Here is a 25,759-nt window from a genome sequence, read left to right on the forward strand (position 1 = left end):
TCAAAACAAAGAGGGTCAGACGACGCAATAAATGATTTTTTTTATGAGTAAAACATGTCATTAAAAGTGGCAGTAAGTCTCCGAATAAGTGTGGAAACTATTTTATCGCACTAGTTGTTCTCCAAAGAAACCATCAAGGCATTTCTGAAGAAATTAATTTCCAAACTTGGCTTGATTCTTATCAGTATGGAAGACAAACGCTGCAGCGTCAGACAAGACTTGAAAATGCCAATTCTGTATCAAAAAAGCATTTTTCCTGTCACAACACTCAAGAGCGGCATATTACTGCAACAATCCTCTTTCACACTTCCAGCTATGATAACAGCTTCAAGTGTCAAACATATGTCTGCAGAAAAAGCGTAGGAGAAAGTATCACAGAGGCAAAGGCAAGAAAGTATGCTGAATATCACAAGTTTTTATGTGTCAGGTGATGCTGTTTTTTTTTTGGTCTGTGTTTTTTTCTCTTGAATATGAGTGATAATTGCTCCTGCAAATTCTCAGGATAGCACACCATATTGGTTATGTTAAAGGTGCAAAAGCATTTGCTTTGCATTCCTTTTGATGTTCGTATGTTAATGTTACCGGTGCAGCAGTTTTCTGACAGGCTGGTGAGTAACCTGCTGGGAAGTGTCTCTTTCTAACACTGTTCAGTGGCACCTAAATTGGAGGAAAACTCGGTGATGAGAACGAAAAACATATTGTTAGAAAATATCCAGCACAAGCTCCCGTAAAATAAGTTTTGCTGTTGTTCCCTGCCCAACCTGATCAAGGGCACCCACAGCCAAGTGAGTGTAATTAACTTTTTCCGAACTCATTTGGATAATCTCTCCCTCAGTTATCTTAGCTCGTGTGAAATTCCCAATTAACTATATCCCGGCAAAATCACAAAACAACGCCATGTGAAATTTCTTAACGAATTCCTTTGTCTCTGACTGGCATAGATGAGGCATGAGAAAGGCACATGTACGGCGAGCGTATTAGTTAGGCGAGCCCATGTGATGGTGCCCGTTCACGGCTGACGGAGCGTTGGTATCCTCGGGCATGGCTGCCAAGCTGCCAGTCTGTGCCGTCACACCTTGCTGCCTTTAAAGATTGCCCTGCAGAGACGGGGAGGGGGTACGGAGGGCCTCACGTTTTTAACAACGCACAGTCTGGCAACCCAGAAGGGTTTACGACTCAGGATCGGTGCCAAGAACTGCCCACCAGAGAGAAGGGGGGTGTGAGGGGGAGAAGGGGGTGGAGGAGGATGCAAGGAGATATGGGTGTGGAGCACACACAGTCACATTCACGCAAGGTATGTGTGCATGAATATGTGCATATATGAACGCTTCCTCTGCATCAGTGTGTGTGTGTGTGTGTGTGTGTGTGTGTGAGGAGAGGCAGCTGGGTCCAGTATTGGGGTGTATATCCAACAAAACAGTATCTGAAATCAATTCATCAAGCTTTCTCTGTGACATGTTAAGGGAGAGAGAAAAGTGTGTGCACATACGATGCACTCCTAGCATCATGCATACACTCACACACACACACACACACACACACACACACACACACATACACACACACACACACTTTGCCTTTTCTCAGTAATCCACACAAATGGCAGTGGATGGCAGAATGTAAATGAGCTGGTTATTACACAGCAACGTTCATCAAGCTGAGCTGGAAAGACTTCAATGGCCCTGATGAATATGCATGCAAATTTGTTAATTAAGTTAATTATTCTGCTGAAAATTCATTTGTCTTCCCAAGGACATTTCTGCGATGATTTTAACATGTTTCCACCATTAGTCATGCACGGTGCTATTGAAAATCACTTCTGTTCACCTTTTGGAAAGTTGCGGCCAAAAAGGGGGATAGAACACCTACAAATGAGGAGGAGGAGGGATGAAGCAGGTAGAGGACAACATATCAGGGGCGTGGAGTGTGGTCGGAGGTAGACGGCAGCTGGTGCAGCCCGAGGATAAGGACGGGTAAGCCAAAAAGCATGGTCTGTAGGATATTAGCTCAGTGGGTAGAGCATTGCGGAGTCAGTGCCAGGTCTGGAGGTCCAATACTCATCGGGACCATCCAAGCTCAGAGTGTTTTCATTCATAGTGCTGCAGAGCACTTTGGACTAAATGTTCTGTTATGTGATGTTATATGATGTGAGGTTATGTTAGGTTGTGGGCAGGAATATAACATCGGATGTAAAGGTTTGACACGCAGTTTATGAGCTGAATGAATGAATGAATAAATGTCTGGGGAATACAGCTGTTTCACTGTATTAATGGGCTAATCTGTAATTGTCAGCCACATAAATTTAAGATTCCTGTACATATTGCCATGTTGTGTTGTTATGTGTTCAAGCTATCAGGCTAAAATGATCTTGTTCATTCTCATGCACCTAATTTGTTCTTTAAACACATTAAGAGGATTGATGTATTAATCTTGTTTTTAATCCACATTTGAAACTATGGATGGACAAGAGTTTTTTTTATTTCTATGTAATTTGTGTTGTGCCATGACTAAATTAAAACTGGCTGAATAAATTTTTTAAAAGACTCTATACTCTTTGTATAAGAAAATAGAGGAAGCTTTCTGAGGTCCCTCTCACCCCTGAAGAGTGCAAAATGGTTTCCTCCATCCCTGCAGTGGAGTGAATAGCCCTTTTTAGACAGGAGCTGTGCAAATTTGCAGGAAAGCCCAATCAGTCTTCGTTCAGCATTGGCAGTATAAAAACAAAATCGGGGAGTGCAGCAGAATGCCACCTGCCTACTTTTGTTTATACAGAATGTGCCTTTTTCGGGGCAATGGGGGGCATGAGCAAGTAACAAACGTGTAGCTCAGCGTGTGACATAAACAGTGATGTACTCTGAGAGAAGTTGCGGCTGGTCAGTCCTTCGGCGATTCTCTCGTATGTCGGCCCGTCCTTCACCGTCCCCGTCATCTGACAGTTAATGGCCTCTTCGTTTGCGAGGACAAGGAGGGTGCGCAATTCCTCAGTTGCTCATCTTTACAGTGTCTGTCAGATTTGCGTTTCCCTCTTGCTACTAGCTGCTTGCTAATTCCTGCTATCAGCTGTTTTCTGTTTATCCACCGCCAGTGGCTCGCACGTGCGGCGTCATCAACAGTTCCTCCCACAAGTCATGGCGCCCATGGCGGAAGGCCGCCTCTTTCTTTTTAAACCAAAACGCTTCCACCAATATGTCTACCCTACAAGGCAGAAAATTGGGCACCTCAGATCAACTCGCCAGTCCGGCTCTGTGTGTCTAAACGCTGGCAGCTTGCCAGCAAAATGGCCCAACAATCACCAAAAATCTGGCCATGTCAAAGGGGTTAGTGGCTGCTTATGCTGCTGGAGCACCATCGTCAACTGTCACGTTATTCCACAAGAAGGGGAAATTGGGGTTCACAAAAAAAAAAAAAGAAAAGCAAATAAACAAAGGAAGGGTAAAAAAAAAACTTTGTAAAGAAAATAAATAAAATTAAAAAGATGTGCAAGAGAGTCAAGAAAGGAAAGCCGGGGGGCCCACTGAGACTGCTCATGTGCAGGCCCAGATTTTGCTACGCACCTGCATATGACAACAAAGATATATATGTAAAGTTAAATATTAATGTGCTTCAGGATTGTTACTGGCATTATTCTGTTTTATTTTCCACAGTGTTTCCACTTATTCCACATTTGCTGTCACACATTTAGCCTTAACAAGAGAATGCAATTAAACCATATGTGCTGTGTCTATTAGTCAAACAGAATGACATTGCTTATCAATAGTTGTTTTATTTTTCCCTCAATTTATCATTTACTGTTACAGGCAGAAGTTTTTGTCTTTTCCAACAGAGTATATGAAAGTAAATTAGGGTTGGTTCTTTTTTAAGTTTACCTATTTTATTTAGTTGTGCTTTTTTCATGTGAAAAAAGAGGTAACTTTTTAAATAAAAATGCCAGAATTAGACAATTTACATGCTTTGATACATCATAATTGTTTCCCAATAACCTGTAATACAGTGTTTTTATTGTGCCTCTAAGAAATCAGTTTATTCTGTAAGTTTGGCGACATGTTGTTCTCCAACATCAGATGTAGGGTAAAACATTATGAAAAATAATAAAGTGTCTTACAGCTGTTTCCTCTTATTGGAGGCCTTTTGTGCACATACATTTCAGGCGTATCATGTGCTTCATGTTCGTGTAATGTGATGTTATGTAATGTCATGTTGTCTCAAAGGCTTTGTCCTCGTTCGCAATCATGGTTCACACTGCCACAAAGTAACCAAAAAAGATACATGAAATACTTGTAAATGAGCGACATTAAAAGTAAATTTTCAAAGTGAGAGATGCCGTCGGAAAAAAAAAAAGAAAAAAAAAAGAAAATACAGAACAAGCCAGATGGGAAAAATTTAGCAAGAAACATCAGGAAGCACTGTTTGATACATCAAATGGCCAGTCTTACAAGAGGCAGCTAAGCCTTTGCAGTAGGCCTAGTCTGCATATCCAGATGTTTGATTTGTTAATTAAGTCTCCATGGTAGTTAATCACTGTGTTTTTCTATCTGACAACAGCAGGTAAGTAGAGGAGGATGACCCTAAAATATAAAGATATGATGGTGTGGGATATGCAGAGACAGGCTTCATTTGTTCCTTGTGGGAGATGTTTGTGTTTGGGAACACAGCTGAAAAAGTTGCTGACTCAAAAAGAAAAAAAAACCCAAAGGTAAAAATGTGTTCAAAGCAGAGTAGCTCTTTATCTCTTTTGTCGGGACTAATAATCTTTTTGTAAGTCTGTGATAAAGTACATCTATCTACATGTATTTTTTGTGGCTGTAGATTGTAATCAATAATGATAAAGGATCAGCATTATGCCAATACCCATGTCCCCTCTAGTGGACAAACGTAGCACTGCAGTGGCAAATTAAAGGCCAAGATGCAGCATGAGAGGTGGATTTTTTTTTTTTTTTTTTTTTTTAGTCTTTAAAATGCACATTTTTTAAGAGTAGACTCAAACCCATGTCGCCTTCCTTCACGATTGATCAAAGCCAAGATGTGTTTGTTCAGGTGCATGTCAAACACTGGATCTAATCCTTTTTTAAAACACTTTATTCCCATGACAAATTCAATCAGGATGAGGAGCATTAGTGAAATGTCATACATGCCAGTGTATGTCATGCGAGGATTAAGTCATCTATATTTGTTCGGTAAAACAGTTGTTTGTAATGATAAGGCTGACACACTTAATCGATTTGCACGCATTTCCCTGACAGTCCAGATTAACAGGCAATAAGACTTTATTAGCAATATGCACAAAGTACACACACATGTACCACGTTCGCAAGGCATCAATTAAATTCACATATGGTAGGAGTAATTATCGTTATAGATTACTGGAATTAAAGGGGAGATATCAATGTGAGAAAGGAGTGCGAGTTGCCCTGGAGAAAAGAAGAGCAGGGAGTGAACGTTAAGGCCAGGGAGGGCTGGTAGCAGAGACTACATAAGAAAACAACAACAGCTGTTTAGCTCATGGCTAAAAACAGGATGGAACAACAACATCATTTGCTAAGAAAATGATCCGGGAAAAGAGATTGTACTGACTCGGAGATATGAAATGGGATGCCTTAGATTGTCTATTCTGTTTGAGCTCCGTGGGGTGTGTTTTCTTCTGCATTGTTCTAGTTTGTTTTTTCTCTATGGCTTCTGATGTTAGTAATTTGTACAATAAACTTCCTACATATTGTTTTCTTTCCATATTCAAAGCAAAAATCAGGAAAACAGATTTTCAGTCCTTCTCCAACCAGCTGACACTTCACAACAAGGTATAATAGGATCTGACAGAGGTTTGATCACTTCCTTCTCAAGTCCAGGAGCTGTTTCAGAACAGCACTGTTATACCAAGAGGAACCATGCAGGATTATGGGATGGCTGTTCCCCAAACTGCATCACGTAAACCAGGTTTGAATCCTCTCCACTCAGAAGTCACTGGTGTTTTGACACATTACACACTAAATACTGGTCAATATTATTGCTGACTTGTACACACAACTTTATTACAGCCACAGTATCCAATTTATTGCCGCTATCACACACTCACACTCACACACACAAATAATATTCGGCACAAAACCCTCTCGCAGTGCCTGCCAGAGAATGTGTGAGTACACCCGTGACTGCTCTGCCCTTGACTTGTATCCATTCATCCAAGCGTGCTGGATGGTTTAGTTAATTAAGCTTAATCTACCCCCAGAGACAGATATGAGTGCTGTTACAGTGGCCCACTGAGCTGTCCCCATACACTCTTCTCTGGACCCCCCGTGGAGCCATCAGGGCCGCGCTACTCAACCATGTTCAAGTACACTGACAGGGCTCTGGAGAAACACATTACATATAATAGAGTTAAAAGATTTGGACCACAGATGAGGGGGGTAAAATGTTTGTGAGATATTTTAATTACAGAAATAATACAGCTAAATGACTTTACTGTTGAAATTTCTGGCATGTCATTTTTAAAGAAAAGCAAGCAAAAGCACACGGACTGTTGGTGTTAGACATACTTGACTGGCTGTGATTTTAATCACAGATATGCAGTCTGTTTTTATTTTATTGATCCGGCCGCTGAGGGCTAATTTATTTATTGTGTGTCACACAGACAAGGTCACTCCAGAGGGAAACACTTTCCAAACATATTGGCAAAACTGATGTGTAAAAAAGAAGATGAAAAGAGCGGATAAATTGACCAAATTCAGAATTATTTGCAGGTACAGTGGGTGCACAAGGAACGCTGGGTGCTTGCACATATGAAGACTTAACAGGTGTGGATGGAAATTTAACACCTGACATACACTTCAAGCAAAAACAATGTACTGGGAATATATTTATTTTACATAATCTTTCATTTGCGGCCTCAAAAACTTACACATGAAAGCTATATGATAACAATGAACAATAAGCAACTTCTGTGTGATAGATCGTAATTCAAAACACAGGCTTGTCTTACCAACAAGTTTTATTTAATCACAACATAATCAAACATGACACATTAACAACATACAGTAATGTTAAATATGAATGCTGCATATGTGTTTTTCTGTGCATCACAAGCGCTCTAATAATACAGTAATTAGCCTAAATATTGTGCTGTAAAGACACTTTATTGCATACATAATATCAATCAATTGCATGGTGCTACAAGTGAAATTGTTCAACCTGTCATCAACTGTTATCACATTGACATCAAAGCATGAGATTTAAATGAATACAGACTTTCATAACTGTGATTTGTTTCTCTTTTTAAAAATTAACCTAAATAAGTTATCAGCAGCTGCACTTCCTGTCATTTTTGTTGCCATCTTGTGGGTTGATTCGTTCAGTGCAGTAAAATCATCCTCAAAATGTTACCTTGTGCTGATTTACTCACAAATGATTACATATAGTTATTTTAGTAGATATAAAGCACTGGCGCTGTTTTCTCTCTGCATTTGAACCACAGTTACTTTGGTTAAACGTTAACTAAATGCTTCTTCTTTTCATTTTTTAATTCACTTCCTCTTTCTTACACTGCAACAACCCAACGATTTCTCCAGTGACCACCACATATTGGTTATGCTGCTTCCTGTGTTGACTTTCGTTATGTGCCAGTTTGTTTATTTCTAATATCTACAAAAGTTCACACCAGCATGGTTCATCATTGCTTCTTCCTGTTACTGTTATTCTGTTGCAACTGACAGTTTGCTAAATGCCTCCCCCAAAAAGTGAGCCGTAGCTTAGTATCTGTAACAAGGAAAGCATGTCTGTCAAGCTTTCAGTTTCTGTAAACATTTGGATGTTTTAATTTGCCTTTGCAAAACCAAAGACAGTAAAAAGGGGGTTTGACGTCATGATTGACAGCTGTGTCTGCTAACTGAGTACTCGCGGTCAATGGTGTTGCATGCAATTGATCGGGGTCATCCCTATATTCCCCGGGTTATATGTTCCCTGGGTTCTATGTTCCCCGCTTTCCCCAAAAGGAAATATGTTCCCCGCTTTGTATGGGACTGGGGGAACATAGAACCCTTTTTAAGAAAAAGGGTTCTATGAAAAACGTTAGGTTAGGTTCTATGAAAAAGGGTTCTATGAACCCTTTTTAAGAAAAAGGGTTCTATGTTTCCTGCTGTTGCTGGGGAACATAGGACCCTTTTGAGAAAAAGGGGTTAGGGTTAAGGTTAGGGGTTAGGGCCTATGTTTCCCGGGTCCTTTTGGGGAAAAGCGGGGAACATAGAACACTTTTGGGGTCCCATACAAAGCGGGGAACATAGGACCCGGAGAACATAGAACCTGGGGAACATAGGTACGCTCCCTGATTGATCGACTTGGCAACTGTGTACATTGCTACCAATGCAGACTCTGTCTGAGCAAGATGGCAGTGGCTGTATCCAGGCTTCGAATTTGCAAAGTGAGAGGAAGTGGAGACCTGTTGTCCATCTTTATTTACAGTCATTGATCTAATAATAGAAAATGTTAAGGCTACTCTTTCCTTTCTTGCATTTCACACAGCAAAATTTGAACATCCACAACTCCACCTCCCTCCAAAGTCCTACTCCCCCCTCCTCCATTACCTTCTCATTACGTCTATGATAGAAGTAGGTGTTGGCAAGGTAACGTTAGATACACGGAAGAAGAGAGTGAGTGTAACGTTACAACCAAGACATTCAAACGCAACCCCAGAGTTTTAAAACACAACCGGAGTCAGTGATGACTGATGAGTTTTAGAATAAGGTTACAGTGCTAACGTTAGATAGTAGCGTTAACATTACTAGTAAGTCGAAACGTACAAGGAAGATAACGTTAATGTTTCAGAGGCTATGCTACAGTAGGCTAATGTTAGCCATTAGCAACTGGATGTTATGTTTTCATATAACGTCATATGTTATATTAGAAGCAAACTAAACATAACATCACCTGTCCTGCACAATCAAATGCAACCCCGGAGTTTTAAAACTCAACTGGAGTCAGTGATGACTGATGTGTTTTTAGTATAAGTCAGGGGTCGCGTTAACCGGATATTCTCGGTCATTGACCGTTTTTTTACAACAATGACCGGAAAATCTGAAGGCCGACGGTCATTTTGATCGGTTGCAATTACCACCCTTGACCACTTGGCGGCGGAGTGCACAGTCAGTGGTTTAAGTGGCTGCCATTTTCACACTGCAGAGAAAAAGTCATTCATCTGCTTCATGTAGCATTGTTGACATAACGCCCTGGACACCCTGGACGCGGAACCGAAGCACGGCGCCCAGCAGCGGAGGCAGTTTTCAGTCAGCGCCCATGTTAACCTATTTGACTGTCCATACAGGCCGCTGAGCAGAGTGGAGCGCCCACGGAGGCAGCGCTTCAGTTCGGCGTCTGGTCTATTTTTCATGGGAGCCGCGAGCGCTTCTGTCAAGCTGGATCGAGCGGATCATACCAAACAGGAAGTCGGACACAGAAAAGACGAGAGAATCCAGCCAATTTTCAAAATAAAATAACAACAGCACGCACTGAGGAACATGAGGAGAAAATACCGTGTTTATAATTTAAAATAACACAACAGTGCATAACCGAAAACATTTTTCAATACCATAATCACTTCATTACAATTTTAATTTTGTGTCACCGAGCCTACAGGCATAACTACATAACGCCCTGGACACACCGGACGTGTTTGTGACGCGTTAGTGCCGTCCGGTGTGTCCAGGGCGAAGCCTAATGGCACGGTGTGTGTGGATGTCTGTTCATCTTTTCGTTCATGTCCTTATTAATGCACACTTTATAACTTGCTTGTTGGATTTATTAAAAACGAACGAATGAAAATTAAATGTCTTTGAATATCTTTATTATCATTTATAAACGAAAATTAAAATGACCGGTAAAAAAAGATTATGACCAGATTTTTATGACCCTGTCGGTCAAAATGACCGGCGACGAAAAAGTCTAGCGCAACGTCTGGTATAAGGTTACATTGCTAACGTTAGATAGTAGCGTTAATGTTAATAGTACGTGTAAACGCACAAGGACGATAAAGTTAATGTTTCAGAGGCTACGCTACAGTAGGCTAACGTTAGCCATTAGCAACTGTATGCTGTGTTGTCATAAAATTGTTATATTAGATGCAAGGGGGATGTTACGCGAGCGGTTACGTCTGTCGGAGGCCTCCACGAGGGGAAGACAGACAGCACGCTCGGCCAATCATTGCATTCGGTCCGAATGCAATGATTGATCGGAATTTTCTTAGAACCATATGAGAATGGTATAATTATGAGTTTTTATTTCTGGTGGAATTCACTTACATTGTAGTGTGCCATCAGCTTATTTATAGCATTTTAACCTAAACAAAGAAAAGCATAAAATTTCCAGAAAGGTGAGTGTGGCTTTAAGTTGACATCACATTGTATCAGATTTTTATGGACAGGGGCGTCATCTTGTGAGGACTGCACCGTATAACCTGTGCCTGCTACGAATGTATTTGGACAAATTGATCATGGTAAACATCAAAGATACATATCACTCAGCAGCCCAAAGCTGGATTACAGACCCCGATGCATCACCTCCACACTGTAATTTTTCAACTGAATGCATATACTTTGATGTACAGGTAAAAGAGCACATACCTCACAAGATGGCACCCCTGTCCCACACGGTGTAACGTGCCTTCGCATTCTCTATAACGTAGGGTTATGGCTTAGTAGGGTAAATTAAAATGTCATCTTTAAATGTATTCTGACCAATGTAAATGGTCACACAGAAGAATCATGTGGAGGGATGAGTTCTATTGACCTGTTCTGAATCTCATCTCTTCTTTGGGACACAATGTCAGATGGCCTGGGGTGCTGCCTCCTAAACATTTGTGTTCTAAATACATGGAACAGCGGGTTCAAGCAGCAGTGTGATAAAAGCAGTGTGTAAAAGACCCAGTCTGCATAGTACCATGTCTGTACCCATTCATGTGATATTTTCAGAACACGCAGCATTTCCAAAGACACTATGAAATGTCTGATATTGTATGGTGCCAAACAAATGAAAAAAACAAAAACCATCCCTGTAATCAATTTTGAAGCCTGGCGTTGTCCTCTTATCCTGCACTGTTTGATCCACATGCAGACACAGCAGCAAAGCATGATAATGAAAGGTATGAGAAAGAGAAGGACGATATGCCGGTAGATGTCAGAGTACAGCCTAACATCTGAGGATGCACCTGAACATGCTGTATGACCATATCCATAGCAGCTGACCTCACTATTCAATGATATGTTAATGCTTATACCAGCACATACCAGCCATATCAAGCTAGAAATGACGACATACAATTTTTTGGATCCCTGCTCAGACAGACATGAAGCATGGACCACAGTAACATAATTATACCTCGTCATGGCGGTGAGGATCAACACGTAGCTGTTCAGCCCCAGAAAAAAAACTCCTCTTAAGACTTTATAGGCCACGTACCCAAAGATCCAGCCATGTAAAAGCTGGTAAACCTCAAAAGGCAGGGACACAGTGAAGAAAAGGTCAGAGATCGTGAGTTGCAGAAGTAAGATGTCAGATGCTGTCTTCCAAGCTCGTTCCCTCAGAAGAGCCCACAGGAGGAGGCTGTTTGCAGGTATGCTGATGCAGACGATAAGGCAGCAGCACACAGGGACGAAGAGATGAAAGGACGGTTTTATCTCATACTCATACTCCATGTCCATGTAGTCAGTGTAATCGTAGTAACTGTCATTGTAGTCATTGTCAAGGGCCATTTTTTTACTGGTTGATGTCTTGTGAAGAGGTGGCAGTAGCTCTAATAAAGAAATGAGGATATCATGTTTACAGTATTCCTTACAGTGCTGAAGAACCAGAATACATTTGCACACAACTCTCAGATTTATAGATTTATAAATAAATTCTCTGTATATGTCATGACATGACATTTTTAATTAAAGAAAATTAAAGGAGCAGTGTGTAGCATTTAGTGGAATCTAGCAGTGTGGATAGCAGATTACAATCAGCTAAAACTTCTGCTATGAGTTAGGATTCCCACGGTGTTTATCATTCAGGAGGTTTTTAGTGAGAGCTGAATTATCCGCAGAGGTCTTTTCTTCTCCAAAACAAATGGATCAGGTGATAAAACCCAGTGAAAACACCGAATATAGCAGTTTCACATTACAAATCATTGGCTCACTTGCCCAGCACCTGCTAATGTGTGCTATTTTTTCTGATAACTTAATATGTGCTCACCTGATCCAGACATTTAGGAGATTTTTACTGGGGGCCGAATAATCCACAGAGGACTCCTCCTCTCCAAAATACAGACTTGGTGATTTAAACCGGTATAAACACAGAATAAAACAGTTTCTCCAAAGCTCTTAGGCTCGTTGTGGTGGGGCTGCTCACCTTGCACCTGCTAATGTGTACTCACCTTTTGTGTCTTATAACTCAAGATGCAGACACTCAGGAGATTTTACCAGGATCAGAATTATCAGCAGAGGTCTCTTCCTTTCAAAACAAAACTGACCCGGTGATTTTAAACCTGTGAAAACATGGAATAGATAAGTGTCATGTTAAAAATTCAGTGGGGGCAAGAGGGGATTTCTGACGATGGTGGCTGGCCAGTATTTGGTTTGTCTGTGTTGAGCTATTGTATAGTGGCCTCCATGGAGGAAATCTCACTCCCTATTCAGATACGGCTCATTCAAAGGCCACAAAATAACAACAACGCTCATTTTCAGGTATACTAAAGGAAACATACATCTTACTATATAATGACGAAAACTCTGTCTGTGGGTATGTGGGTCTGTCTGTCTGTGTGTCTGTTCCACGTTTTTCTCCTCACTGACTTGGTCAATCCATGTGAAATTTGGCACAGTGGTAGAGGGTCATGGGAGGATGCGAATGAAGCAATATTACATCAATTGGCCAAAGGGGGGCGCTATAGCAACCGACTGAAATTGCAAACTTTGAATGGGCGTATCTCATGCCCCGTATGTCGTACAGACATGAAACTTTGCACAGGGATGCCTCTCCTCATGAGGAACAAATTTGCCTCAACAACCCATAACTTCCAGTTATATAGATTTTCCGCCATTTTGATTTTTTTGAAAAACACTTAAAATCAATCTCTTCCTAGGAAGTTTGACCGATCTGCATGAAACTCGGTGAACATAATCTAGGGACCAATATCCAAAGTTCCCTCTTGGCAAAAGTTGGAAAACTTACTAAAACTGAGCTTCTATAAGGCAATGAATGTTGCGGAGGGCGTGGCTCATCACATAAAGGTGTATAACATCTCAAGGGTTTCACTGATCACCACGCAACTTTGTAGGCATATGACCACACATAATCTGAGGGGACCCCTCCATTATTGACCCGATCAAACAAAATGGGGGCGCTAGAGAGCTAATTTCTTATCTAGGCCTAACTGCCACATCAATTTTTACTAAACTTGGTAGATATGTAGAACAGGATGCCTCAAGGGGACTGGAGAAATTTAACTCTAATTGGCAACTGGGTGGCGCTATAACAACAGAAAAATGGCTAAAATGCAACCGATTGCTGTGGCTCTCCCTGTGGCCCAATGTTGTTGTTTTTTCCTAATTTTTGGTATGACTAAGTGATGGTATGGTATGCTGTATGTAATCAGGGAAACTCTCAGTGTGTCATTCTGTCAGTCATTCTACCAGTGCACCCCACTTTTAAGTTAATACACTTTAACTATCTGCCTTTCAATGGCTACCTCAACTACTAATGTACAGTTTTAGCCCACTAACTATCCCACTATTGGCAATGGTACTACTGTACTTTCAATAAAGCAATCGTACTATCAAATTCACAAAAACTCTGTCTGAATACATTGCTCTTCTTAATGGGTTCACTTGACTATTTAATCGGCAATTTCCTATGACCTGTATCCCAAACACACAACATGTGAAACTGTACGTGGCCAACTGTGCACTCAATGGGTATGGACTAGTATTGTTTTATTTTCAATTTCTGCCAAAATATCCCCCTAAATCATACAGGCTGGACATTTAATGTGAAACTGACACATCAGAAAGTGCAAAACAACAACAACAACAACAAAAAAGATCTATGAATAAAAATGATGAAATGATTAAATTAAAAGAGAAAAACAAAGCATTTCTCGAGCCCCCAGTGTGTTTGAGGAAGTGGAGGATTATGTATCTGCTTGTGTTGCAATTTTTGAAACGTTTTCATTTGAAATTCTCAAGCTGTTCAGCCCAAGTTGTGAATAAATTGTTTCCCAAAATGAATACATGAATATATGCAACGTAACCCAAACATATAATATGCCAAAGAAACATTACCTCGGTTATACACTCTGTGTGTCACTGCAGGTGCTGCTCGCTGTTCTTCTCAGTAGTTCTTGTCTTTTGTAGCTAATATAATACTGCCAGACAGACTCTGGGACTTTTCCAGAGAAGTTACTTGCACACAACAAAATCAGCCTATTGTGTCATGTCACTGCATTAGGTGGAAAACAGAAGTGAAATCAGCCAGTCTAGATTCCCCCTTAATTGTGTTTAAATGTATCACAGAACCAGCGCAGACATGATCATAGATTTTTTAAAACACATATTTATCATTTACTTGGCACATTTATAAAAGAGTTGCATTAAAACAGACAGCCAGCTTGTGTTTTTTATGAAATTGCAGATCATAGGTAGAATTCAATATATACAGTTATATTACATAAAAGCATTTACAGATGTTGCATTTCAGTGTTTATTGGAGTTTGATTCCAACATAACAGCTGAGTTTTGTGCTACAAAAGCTACATTCTGAACAACAGAAGAGCCAGTGCCTTTCTCCCTGTGTCTTCTCCTGGCTGTCATGCAGCATAAAAGATCTAAAAGCTGTCTTCGCAACTTTTGTGAGAGCATATACAGCAGAGGGTTCATACAGCAGTGAGAGAATGCAAGTATACGACAAATATGATAGGCATTGTTCAGGTGTTCTTTTGCTTTGCAGCCTTTGGGTTCATACAAAGACTCAATGAAAAGCAAAATATGATAAGGTCCCCAGCATATGAAGAAGGCTGCAACAATACACAACACCACCACTACAGTACTGTGCCTTCTTCTGTTTGAAGCCTGCAAAACTGTCTTGAGGATGGCAGAATAGCAGAAAACAATGATGGCGAATGGAAGGAAGAAGAGCAGGGACACTTGGAGATAATATCCCAGCTTGACATCAGAGCTACCATAAATGTCTTTACACGTGTAAAGATCATCCCAGAACATTACCACTTTTACTTTGATAGCATCACTCACGGATGCAGCAATGCTGATGACCCAGGCAGCTGCACAGGCAACCACTGCACACCTCTGCCTCCTTACACGGTTGCTCGGCCACTTGTGCAGCACCACTGTTATGAAACGATCGACAGTCATTGCAGTCAGTACAAGGATGCTGCTGTACAAACCTATGATGTAAAAAGCAGTTAGAATTTTGCAAGCAACTTCCCCAAAGATCCAGTGGTGCAGCAGATGGACGGCCCAGAATGGAAGTGTGACAGTGAAGATCAAATCGGAGCAGGCCAGGTTCAGGACGAAGAGATTTGTGACAGTTTTCAGGTTCTCGTATATGGCAAGAACACACAAGAGGAGACAGTTGCCTGTGACACTGAAGATGAAGATCAAAACGAAGAAGGCACCACTGATGGTATCAAAGTTAAATAAATCCTCACAAAGATATACCACACCATTGTCAACGTAGCTTGCACCTCCTTCGCTCACTGTGGAGTTGAACGCCATTGTAGGTTTTCTAGGAAACATGAGCACAAAGCTACAATTTGCAAAATGAAATTAAAGGAATATTTAATTCATGAAATGATCATTTGTATAGCAATTATTCATCAGGACTTTGTTTTTCTTGCATGCGCCTCCAGTAAACGAAGAATCCAAAAATTCTTGATTTATTGAAGTAAAGGGGGGCCACATTTAACAACAGCAAAAACTATATCAAACCATCTGTATACAAATTCTCAGACAACCTGTGCGGTATAATCCAAGTCTCATTTATCCACAGTATACTCAGCACTTCCCAATACATGCATTTTCACTACAACTATGCTATGAAAAACACATAAAAAGTCTCAGGACAAGTAGCCTGTTGGAGGCTCTCTCATGCATTTGAACTCTTCCTGATAGAATGCATGCATTGAGTCCCAACACACGCACTTGCCCAGGCATGCTATTCGTATACAGATCATAAAGTAAGGTTTTAGCAGAAATACATGTCTTTTGGAATTCATCAAGAATTTTATCCATTTTTTTTCTTTTAGGAATTAAAGATTTATGCATTTTTATATTATTATTTTATCTAGTTATTGTGTTTTTTTCCCTCTCTTGTGTATTTACATATATCTGATTTATCAACACTTGGTGACACTGTTCAGGTTAGAAAAAAAAAGTTCAATATAATATCAATAATTGAAAAAAAGAAGAATTTTCTCCAGTTTTGCATTCTTCACCATGGAGGAATGCGAGAATAACAAAGTTTTCTTCAGGAATTCATCGTAACATGAGGTTAGTAATAGTCAAATTATCAAATCAGATGTCAACAATTTTTTAGCTATTCGTAATTTTTTTAAAAACAAAATGATTTCTTGTAAAATATTTCAATATGCAGAACAATTAAGTACAAGTAGGTCACCCCTAAATATGTAGAGCAATTACAGTGAATGGAAGCCAACTCACCCTGAACGACTGCTGTCACGTCTTGTGCTTATTTGCACTGTGGAGAAATAATGTATTATATACAAGAGCAAACTCATTGTTCCTCTTTTTGTTTCACATTCAGTCAAAGATGCTGAACAGTATTGCAGTTCGAGCATGAACTTTGAATTCACACAACACAAAATGGATGACTTAGGTACTTCCTTTATAACAGAGAACCTAGAAACAACAGTGTGGGTTATTCAAAACAAGACACTCTGGAACTTGATTCATCTTCATTTTATTGTAAAGCACTGAAATTATGATGATGATGATGACGATGACATTATCATGTGAAAATAAACAATGTAACAAATGATCAAAAGCAAAATACTGTCTTGAAATGAAAATATTTTCATTTTTGCTTATACAAAATACAATAGGTGATCTAAATGACTGATATGAAAACATAAAGTAAAATGCAGTTAATCAAAGTAAATCACACGTTATCTCTAATACGATGTATAATCAATTGATCAACATGCATTCAAAGTCACATACATACATAATAACAAACCCGTTCTCATTCCAAGGGTTTCAAATTCAGCAGCTTGATCAGTGGCTCTCTCACTTCTGATACAAAGCTTTTACCAAACTCCAAACACACACAAGACTTTTACCCAGTAGACCGATGTTCATGTCCTCTCTGAAGCCATGATCGTTTTTCTACACCTAACCAAGCTGTTTTGTACCTACAGTAGTTTTGTGCTTCTTGTAACCATGGTGACACAGAAAGTGACACGTCCAAAACTGATGCTTTGAAGTGTAGGGCTCCAAAACAAGCAGCCGTATTTGACAAGTAGTGAGTGAGAATGTATTACAACAACACAGAGATACAGGGTCATTGTTCCTTAATAATAGTACAGATTGATTGGAAACTAAAAAGCAAAATATGTAAGTTAATATGTAAGTATAGTTCTAAGAAACCTAGTTCTAGTTCTAAGAAGTAGGAACAATCTTAATTCTTAGATTACTGTTTTGAGGGACTTTTGAGTAGTTACTCTCCCAGCACATAAGGAACCATGAGTGATGTAACACAGCTGGCACAGGACCTCAATGTGATGTCAGAAAGATGTTGTACTCTTATGCTGGACGAACACTAAATTTTGTTTGAAATAAAAATTGGATGGCCGAAAATTTAAATGCCTAACAACATTAGAATTTCACGCTGTGTGGAAGTTAACACTATGACATTTTGCAGATGTTGGATTTTGGTCTCCATACCTGTGTCAGACCATTATTCTATGTCAAAATTATGGTAGCATGGGATGTTACAAAGGTGTTAGATTTTGGTGACTTGAAGGTATACAGTGCAGGATTGTTGGGTATTGTTTGTAAACATGCTTGCTGGTGAAAGTAAAAGTAAAAGCCAGCCTCAGATTTACTCTTGTTTGGTGTTTCGCCTCACTATATTTGCATTTTTTCGATACTGTGTCTCTTGGATGCCTGCTGCGTATGGTCTGGCATCTGGTCACCACCTTTTTATAAAGCCCTGACCTCACCTGAGCGATGTTGGGGTACAGCACCCATAAATATCAGAAGCACAGAAAATAAAATGAAAATAAGAAAATACAAACAGAGGGTAGAGTCTCTGGAGTACTATACCTTTAACAACACAACCTAAAACCAACAAAAAATCTATTTCATCTGTTGTTGGTAGTCTAGGTCAAATTAATGCTGGCATTGGATGTTTTTCTGAGATTTAATTCGGTTACCAAATGACACAACCTACATTCAACCAAATATCAACATCGAGCAACACTGGTAGGGAAATGAAAGCGCACTGTAATTGGTACAGATGATAAGTGTACATTGACGAACATAGCCAATGCAGCACCGGCTACCATCATTTCTAAAAACCCATTTGCTGTGTGAAACAGACAACACAAAACACAAACAACAACTCTTAATGAAAAAATACATGGACAAATGTGAACAGTGAAGTCCAGGCTTTACCAATTATATATGAGATGGTGGACATACAACGCGATTTTGACTCATCAAAGTGTTGTAGCTGTACCAGCCTTAAACCAGCTACATCGAGAACTCTTCACCACTTGTTAGTGATGTGATTGTGAGTCGGCTCTGCCTATTGCGGATGCTGTTGTTTTTGTGTCTCCAGCCCTTTAGCATTTTTTTTAAGTGGTTTTTGAATTTAACCCCCACAAACACATAAAACACTGGGTTCAGGCAGCAGTGTGAAAAGGCAAAAAATCGGCTAACGTAGAAGGCGTAATCCAGTGGGTCTGATTCTGAACAACGTCTTGCTACAGTCTTTGAGTCAGCAGGCGGTTTGGGCCAGTAATAGAATGACCGCAGAAATATCACTACATTGTAAGGTGCCCAGCCCACAAAGAAAACAACCATGAGGGTAAAAATTAATTTTAAAGTTCTGCGCCTTCTTCTTTGGGCGGTAGGACGCAGCAACCTGCACATTATTTGAGAATAGCAAAAAAGAAACACCACTGAATTCAACAGGAAGAGAGCATTTTGCAGGTAGATTCCCAGTAAGCTCTTTGCAGATACACAGTGATCCTGGACCACTTTGGTGAAGATGATGCCTGGAATGGCAATCGATATACTCACTACCCAAATGATCAGACATGCTAGAATACTGTAGCAGCCTGTGGTGGACACAATGTCAGAGAGAGGATTCATGACAGCCACATAACGGTGAACAGTCATCAGCATGAGGAGGATAAGACTACTGTAGAAGCCAACGTAGAAGACAAAGGTGACTGTTATGCATGCAGGTTCCCCTAAAGTCCATCCATGCACGTGGGAGTAGGCCCAGAAGGGCAGACCTGCGGTGAAGAAGAGATCGGATACAGCCAGGTTCAGGATGAAAGTGTTGGTGAGGGATCTGAGATTCTCAAACTTGGCCAGAATGACAATGACCAGGATGTTGCCAAACAGACTGAGGATGACCACAATGGAGAAGAACACTGAAGTGAAGATTGCTCCAAACTGCATGACGTTTGTTTTGTCGCACAATTCATCTTCGTAGTCATCGGTATAGTTATAGTCGTAGTCGTATTCATCCGTGGTTGTGTTGAAGGGTGAGTCAGTTGTAGTCATCGTTCCTTCAGCAAGAGGAAAATGTCTAAATGTAAAAAAAAAAAAAGCTTGGTTAGAAGGGTAAAGGCTAAATGATAAAGTGGTGATTATTAAAAAAGATAAATCATAGATTCCTGTCAAAACTTTATCAGGCTGTGTCAATAGATCGTCATTCTCTTAATACTTGACTCATGACATGTGGTTATTTTGTAACATACATCTACACATCTCAGAGGATCACTTTACCCAAAAAACATGTTTTCTCGCTTACTTCTTGTGGTATTTAGCCGCATCCATGGTTTTGGTTTTATTTGCTTAGACTCTGAGATATTCATCTCTAAGGTTTATTCTTCGAGTCGTCTGTTCAGACTCGGCCTCATGTGATGCAAAGGAAAGTGAGTTCACTTCAGTTACATGACGGCCGCAAGATAGGCTTGAGAAAACCAACAAACAGGACTTTTAGATCTTTATCTGTTTATTTTTAATGTTAGCATGAAAATGACACATATGTTTATACCCAGCAACAATATGAAGATCAGGCAATGTATTGAAGTTCTGAACAATATATCCATCTATGACGAGTCATTTTGTAAAATTCAGATCATTACATTTAAAGTATATAAGTAAGCATATGAAAATAGAATAGATGAATATCCTCCTGAGACCTGACCTTTTGTTTGGTATGCATTTTTAATTTCTCCTAGCTGTAGGACCCAGTAAGTATAAAAGCTAAACACTGTCAACAATAATTAAGTCCCAATGTCCTCAAATGAGACGATAATAAAGTCACGATGTTCTCAAATGCGACAAAAAGTAAAAGTCTTCAAACAAGTACTTCCTAAATAAGTGTCTTATCTTATTACCGTTGCTAAACTTGGTCAAATTTGTTGTCATATCAAACTACAAACATTATTGATCATAAATAAACAAGTTTCAACCATAAAATTTGATCAGGTCTTGTCCACTTTTGTGTCAGGATTGGCTGTGGGCTGTTTTTACATGGATTGGTGTATTGTGCTCTTACTTCCATTAGACGGCACAAACAAAGTGTCCACAAACAAGGACAACAGGTCTAAGTTCATCAGAGTGAACATTAAGGTCAAGTAAACCCACAATGCGATGTCCTCTATGTATTATTCTATTCATGTATTTTCTTTCAACTTTTATTTACTCTAATTCCAAACTTTCAGATTCATGGTGAATTATCATTGTGATTTTTATGTCACAAATGCACTGAAGATGTTCTCAAAGGATTTGTGTCTCAAAATTTTGGAGGTATTGCTCACTCGTACAAAAAGGGCATCATCTTTTGTGAGGTGAAACACTCCACCCAGGTACAGTAACTGTTGGATCGCATTCGTCTGGACCCCTCTGAGTATGTCCTGGACATCAGGAGGGCAATAATTTTCAGGTCAGTTTTGCGATGAATAGAATGGTGAAATGCACCAATGCCTAAGAAGAACACCTTGGAATAGACATAGTAACCCTCCTGCTGAACGACAAGACTTCCATTTTTGTAATCCATTTCAAAGAGGAGAGGCTCTGCAGTCATGCTCCATGCCATGATTTGATTTCCGTGTTCTACATCTTGTCTATCTAGGGGTAAAAATGCAGCACTGTAAAGTGTGGTTCTTTGAAAATAGGGGGTTTAAAATGATGAATACAACAATGGGGCATTTGGCTCAAACTACATGAATAAACTGAACACTGTAGTAATGAAAGGAACATCAACACTGGTCTTACCTGTCAGATGTGCAACTGGTTTAGAAAGACTATTGACAAAACTGGGCTTTTTGGTGGGATAAGTAACATCTTGACCTGTGTGATGATCAGACATGTCACTGATCTGATGTGAATAGCTGAGGTGATATTTATCAACTGCATAAAAAGTGCTCAGACATACCTCCAATCACCAATTTGTGAAAATAAATTGTAAAAAGAACCACAATCTAGCTAAATCATAAAATCTGAATCTTGTTCAAGGACCCCTGTTAGTTTGTTCATGATGTTCTCCTTCTGCAGAACAAAGGAGGACGGGTCTGTCTGTAATCTTGTTTACCAAACTGCGTCAAACCAAGAAGCCACTTAGTTCTCCCTCTGCCGTGTAACTGCCGAGGACAGGAAACTGAGTCACAGTGATACAGTAAAAGTGACCACCCACCATCATCTGGGGCCCTATCTTACATTTGGCGCAAAGCAGCATTCAGTGCAGTGCACTGTCATTGCTAGCCTCAGACCGTTGTTGTCAGCCAGCGCCCATATTGTGTTAGTAGCAGATGCACCAGGTCTTTTAAAGGGAACTGGGGAGGACGCTGACCGGTTGAATTTATGTGATCCCCAAAAAACACCTATGATTAATCAAGGGACAAAGTACACCTCTTTGCTCCTTGCGCATTATTTTGCAGTTGGGCACATCCTAACTGCACCTTCACCATGCACTTTAGACCATGCTCTGTAGATTGTTCAAACAGGGCCCTCTGTTTGCCCCTGCCACCTGGGGACGTCACTGGGGTTTTCCAAAAATGGGCTGGACTTTAAAGTAATAATCTTAAGGATTTTCATATAAATGTATATATATGTTAATAAAGGTCTAGTGTGGAGGATTTAGTGGCATCTACCGGTAAGGGTTGAAGATTGCAGTCAACCTAAACTTCTCCCATGTGCCAAGCGTGTAGGAGAACTAAGATGGCTGCCGTGAAAAACGTAAACAGCCCTGTCTAGATCTAGTGTTTGGTTTGTCCATTCTGGGCTACTGTACAACAACATGGCAGCTCCATATGTAGATGTGAATGGCTCATTCTAAGGTGTTGAAACACAATGTTTCTTAGTTCCAGGTGATTATACACTGATGAAAACATAGTCACGACTTTTATATTCCATGTCTGCCAATATATCCCCCAAAATCCTACATTACAGACCTTTAAGTCACTTTCTATTGCCGAGTAAGGTAGCACAATGTCTAGTGAGCCTATGGCCCACTGATGAAAGCCCTTGTACTATTCCAGACATACCCGGAAAAATATCACAGGCATCACACAGTTATTAATAATCTGCTCTCTCACACACACAAGATCACACATGTCTACGCTGTGGTAAATGAGCTGATAAAAATAAATTGTGCAGTTGGTTAATAAAACTCACAATGTTGTAATTTTGCAGTTCTACAGTAACTATCTCGTCACCAACACATGAAGTCTGGTGTTTTTATAGTATTTCATGATGCTGATTTATGTTCCAGGGTCACTGAATTTTGTATTTTTCTTTCTTTGACTAAACATTTACCTTAATAGTATTCCTTGGTATTGAATTCAATTAAAGTAATTCCATTTGTGCTTAAAAATTACACAGTGAAGAATAAATAAAATATTTAAGGAAAATCAAGATGTTGCTGATAAAAGCAGAACAGTTCCCACTATGAATACCCACAAGTGTTGACAGTTCTGTACTCTCACTACAAGTGAGAGTAAGGTGTTAAAGCTAAGTAAGATCTTACGAGGAAAGGGGGATTCAAAGTAATTCAAACGGAAATGTAATGAATCAAAAAAGAAGCACTGTGACACTTCTTTGATTAGAAATTATAGGATGAAATTGAGAATGGTATTGTAATCAGGTGGAGACTTAAAAATGGGTCGCCCCTGGCTCAGCCTGTGGGCGCAGGAGGCCGGGTGGCATGGGGGTCTACGATATACACAGAGGGATATCCACTCTTGGACATATTTACAGAGCTCTCTCAATAGGTGGAAAACAATTCTGTGTGGTAGTATCCTCCAGAAGTTGTCAGAGGGTGTTGCTTCAAAAGGCCACAGAGACAAATGGAGACTTGAGAGACAGGGAAGGGGTGGGAAAGTAGCAAAACGGTTGGGCTCACTTGTGGTTGGTATAAGTGGAGATGGCTCATAAGTAGGTGGATAAAAAAGAAAATACCCATATTCAGAAATCTTGAGATGTACCACTGAAACACATGTTTCACATATGTTTGTACTCAGTGTCTGCAAAATGATATACCTGCATTTTTTTCCCAGTGCAGCTTCAGAACCTGACAATCAGATATGAAGCCTCAAGGTAGAACACCCTTTAACATCCTTCCACTTTACTGTAATATCTCCAATATCACTAAAACATCTCCATTCAAACTTCCTCTCTTGCATACTCTCTCTGGCTTGTCCTGAAATCTGACATTAACAGATACATTAACGTAAAATGAGTTTTTAAAAATACTTATCACTACCTTATCCACAACATTAAAACTTTTGCAGAGGATAGAGTTGTAAGGCATAAGCACATAACAATGAATACATAAATGAATACTGAGATGTTCCTGTGGATCGCACCTCCAAGCCTATACCAGCTGACGTGAGAGGAGGGGTACACGCTGGACAGGTTGCCAGACTGTCACAGGGCTGACACACAGAGACAGACAACCATTCACACCTAGGGGCAGTTTAGAGTCACCAGTTAACCTGCATGTCTTTGGACTGTGGGAGGAAGCCGGAGTACCCAGAGAAAACCCACACTGACACTGGGAGATCATGCAAACTCTCCACGGAAGGGCTCCCACACCTGGGATCGAACCGGCAACCCTCTTGCTGTGAGGCGACAGTGCTAACCACCATACCACCATGCCACCCTCAAATTCCATCATCACACATAGATATATTTGGGCTTATTGAATTCACAAGAGTCTTAATTTTCTAGTCATACCCTTTTATTTTATCTTATTTTATTTCATTTTATTTTATTTTTGCAGTTCCAAGACTGCTTAGGGACCCCATATATGCATAAATATTCAAATACACCATTTCAAAAAATGACAATGCCACTTTTTCCCTCGTCATAATTTAGCCTAACTTTGAAGTGCTATATAGCATGACATGGTTGGTACCAGTGGATGCCTTAGGTCTTCTACTGTCTTATATTTAAAACTGAGCTCCCACAGCAGGTTATATTTACTAGTCCGGTCTGCCTAGCTCATCACCTTTGCCACTTCCAGCTTCGCTTGTCATACTTGCGACTGTCTCATTGCTAAGGCTGTGATGATGTCACTGAGTTGTACTGATTAGAATTTTCAGCTCGGCGTGACCAAATGTAATTGTAACAAAGGAAAATATAAATCAGCAAATATAAATGCTGACATAAACAATTTATATTATGATGTGTGCCCTATTTATTTATCTATGTTATAATTTATCAAGTATTATTTGTATTAGGGCCTATTATTATTGTCCAGTGCAAGACGCCACTTGCCTCATGAGGGCCTGTTAAAATAACTAAATAGTTCTGACTTTGGCAGACAATTCTGTTTTCACAAAAGCCAATGCACAAGATAAGCTAATTGAGAAAATTACTTTTTAGGACTTTTAAACAATTGTTAAACAGCAACAATGTCTTTCCATTAACAGTGCTGCTGTTGCTTTGGATAATCCACAGACATTATAGTTTAAGGAACATTTCATTGCCATCAGTTATAAGGAGTCAAGTGCCTCTAAAGCTAGCCAAGTAAAACCAAAACTATCTGCAAGGCTACCACTTGAAGTGAGTGAGAATTAAGCATTTCATTTAAATAAAAAAGTATTATCATTATTACTAATATTATTTTTATTATTACAAAATACAAACATTGCAAACTTTACCGTCAGTACTGCCTTGAGAGATCCTCGATATAACAAGTAATTGAGAAATATGGAGACATACTGTACCTGCACAGACGCTGTGCACACACCAAAGTCCTTCATGCAAATATCACTGGAACTGGGAATTGTTCCTTAAGTATCAACCACAAAGGTGAACAGAAATCAGACATATTTTTCAGATCTCCAATACGAATGACGCCTGCGGGGCAACTTAGTTTCAGCCACACATGTGACATGATATGTTCCCTTTAATTTGAATCGTTAATACTTGTTTATTTGTGACCATTACACTTCAGTGACAGGTGTGGTGTCAGTGTCTCAGTTTTGGTTAACTTTTCCACAAGATACAAACAAAAGTGGAAGAAGCGC

At 39.9% G+C, this 25,759-nt stretch overlaps 2 protein-coding genes across 3 annotated transcripts; both read right to left on the bottom strand.

Annotated features, from left to right (window-relative positions):
- Positions 1-13,926: 13,926 nt before the first annotated feature.
- On the bottom strand, positions 13,927-16,770 carry LOC117272494 (chemokine XC receptor 1-like). The gene is made up of 2 exons (XM_033651451.2): positions 16,686-16,770; positions 13,927-15,750 (listed from the first exon to the last, which is right to left on the bottom strand). Exons 1-2 carry the CDS (start codon positions 16,760-16,762, stop codon positions 14,703-14,705), a joined length of 1,125 nt encoding a protein of 374 aa, XP_033507342.2. The 5' UTR covers positions 16,763-16,770; the 3' UTR covers positions 13,927-14,702.
- Positions 16,771-16,934: 164 nt separating this feature from the next.
- LOC117272406 (chemokine XC receptor 1-like) lies at positions 16,935-25,575 on the bottom strand. 2 transcript variants are annotated; one of them, XM_033651324.2, is made up of 2 exons: positions 25,457-25,575; positions 16,935-19,806 (listed from the first exon to the last, which is right to left on the bottom strand). In XM_033651324.2, exon 2 carries the CDS (start codon positions 19,779-19,781, stop codon positions 18,738-18,740), a length of 1,044 nt encoding a protein of 347 aa, XP_033507215.1. In that variant the 5' UTR covers positions 19,782-19,806; positions 25,457-25,575; the 3' UTR covers positions 16,935-18,737. The 2 variants fall into 2 exon arrangements, with proteins under 2 accessions (XP_033507215.1, XP_078029229.1); XM_078173103.1 differs by having other exon boundaries at positions 25,391-25,490.
- Between the last annotated feature and the right edge of the window lie 184 nt (positions 25,576-25,759).

Source organism: Epinephelus lanceolatus, chromosome 12 (assembly GCF_041903045.1).
Source record: "Epinephelus lanceolatus isolate andai-2023 chromosome 12, ASM4190304v1, whole genome shotgun sequence".
Taxonomy (NCBI): Eukaryota; Metazoa; Chordata; class Actinopteri; order Perciformes; family Serranidae; genus Epinephelus; species Epinephelus lanceolatus.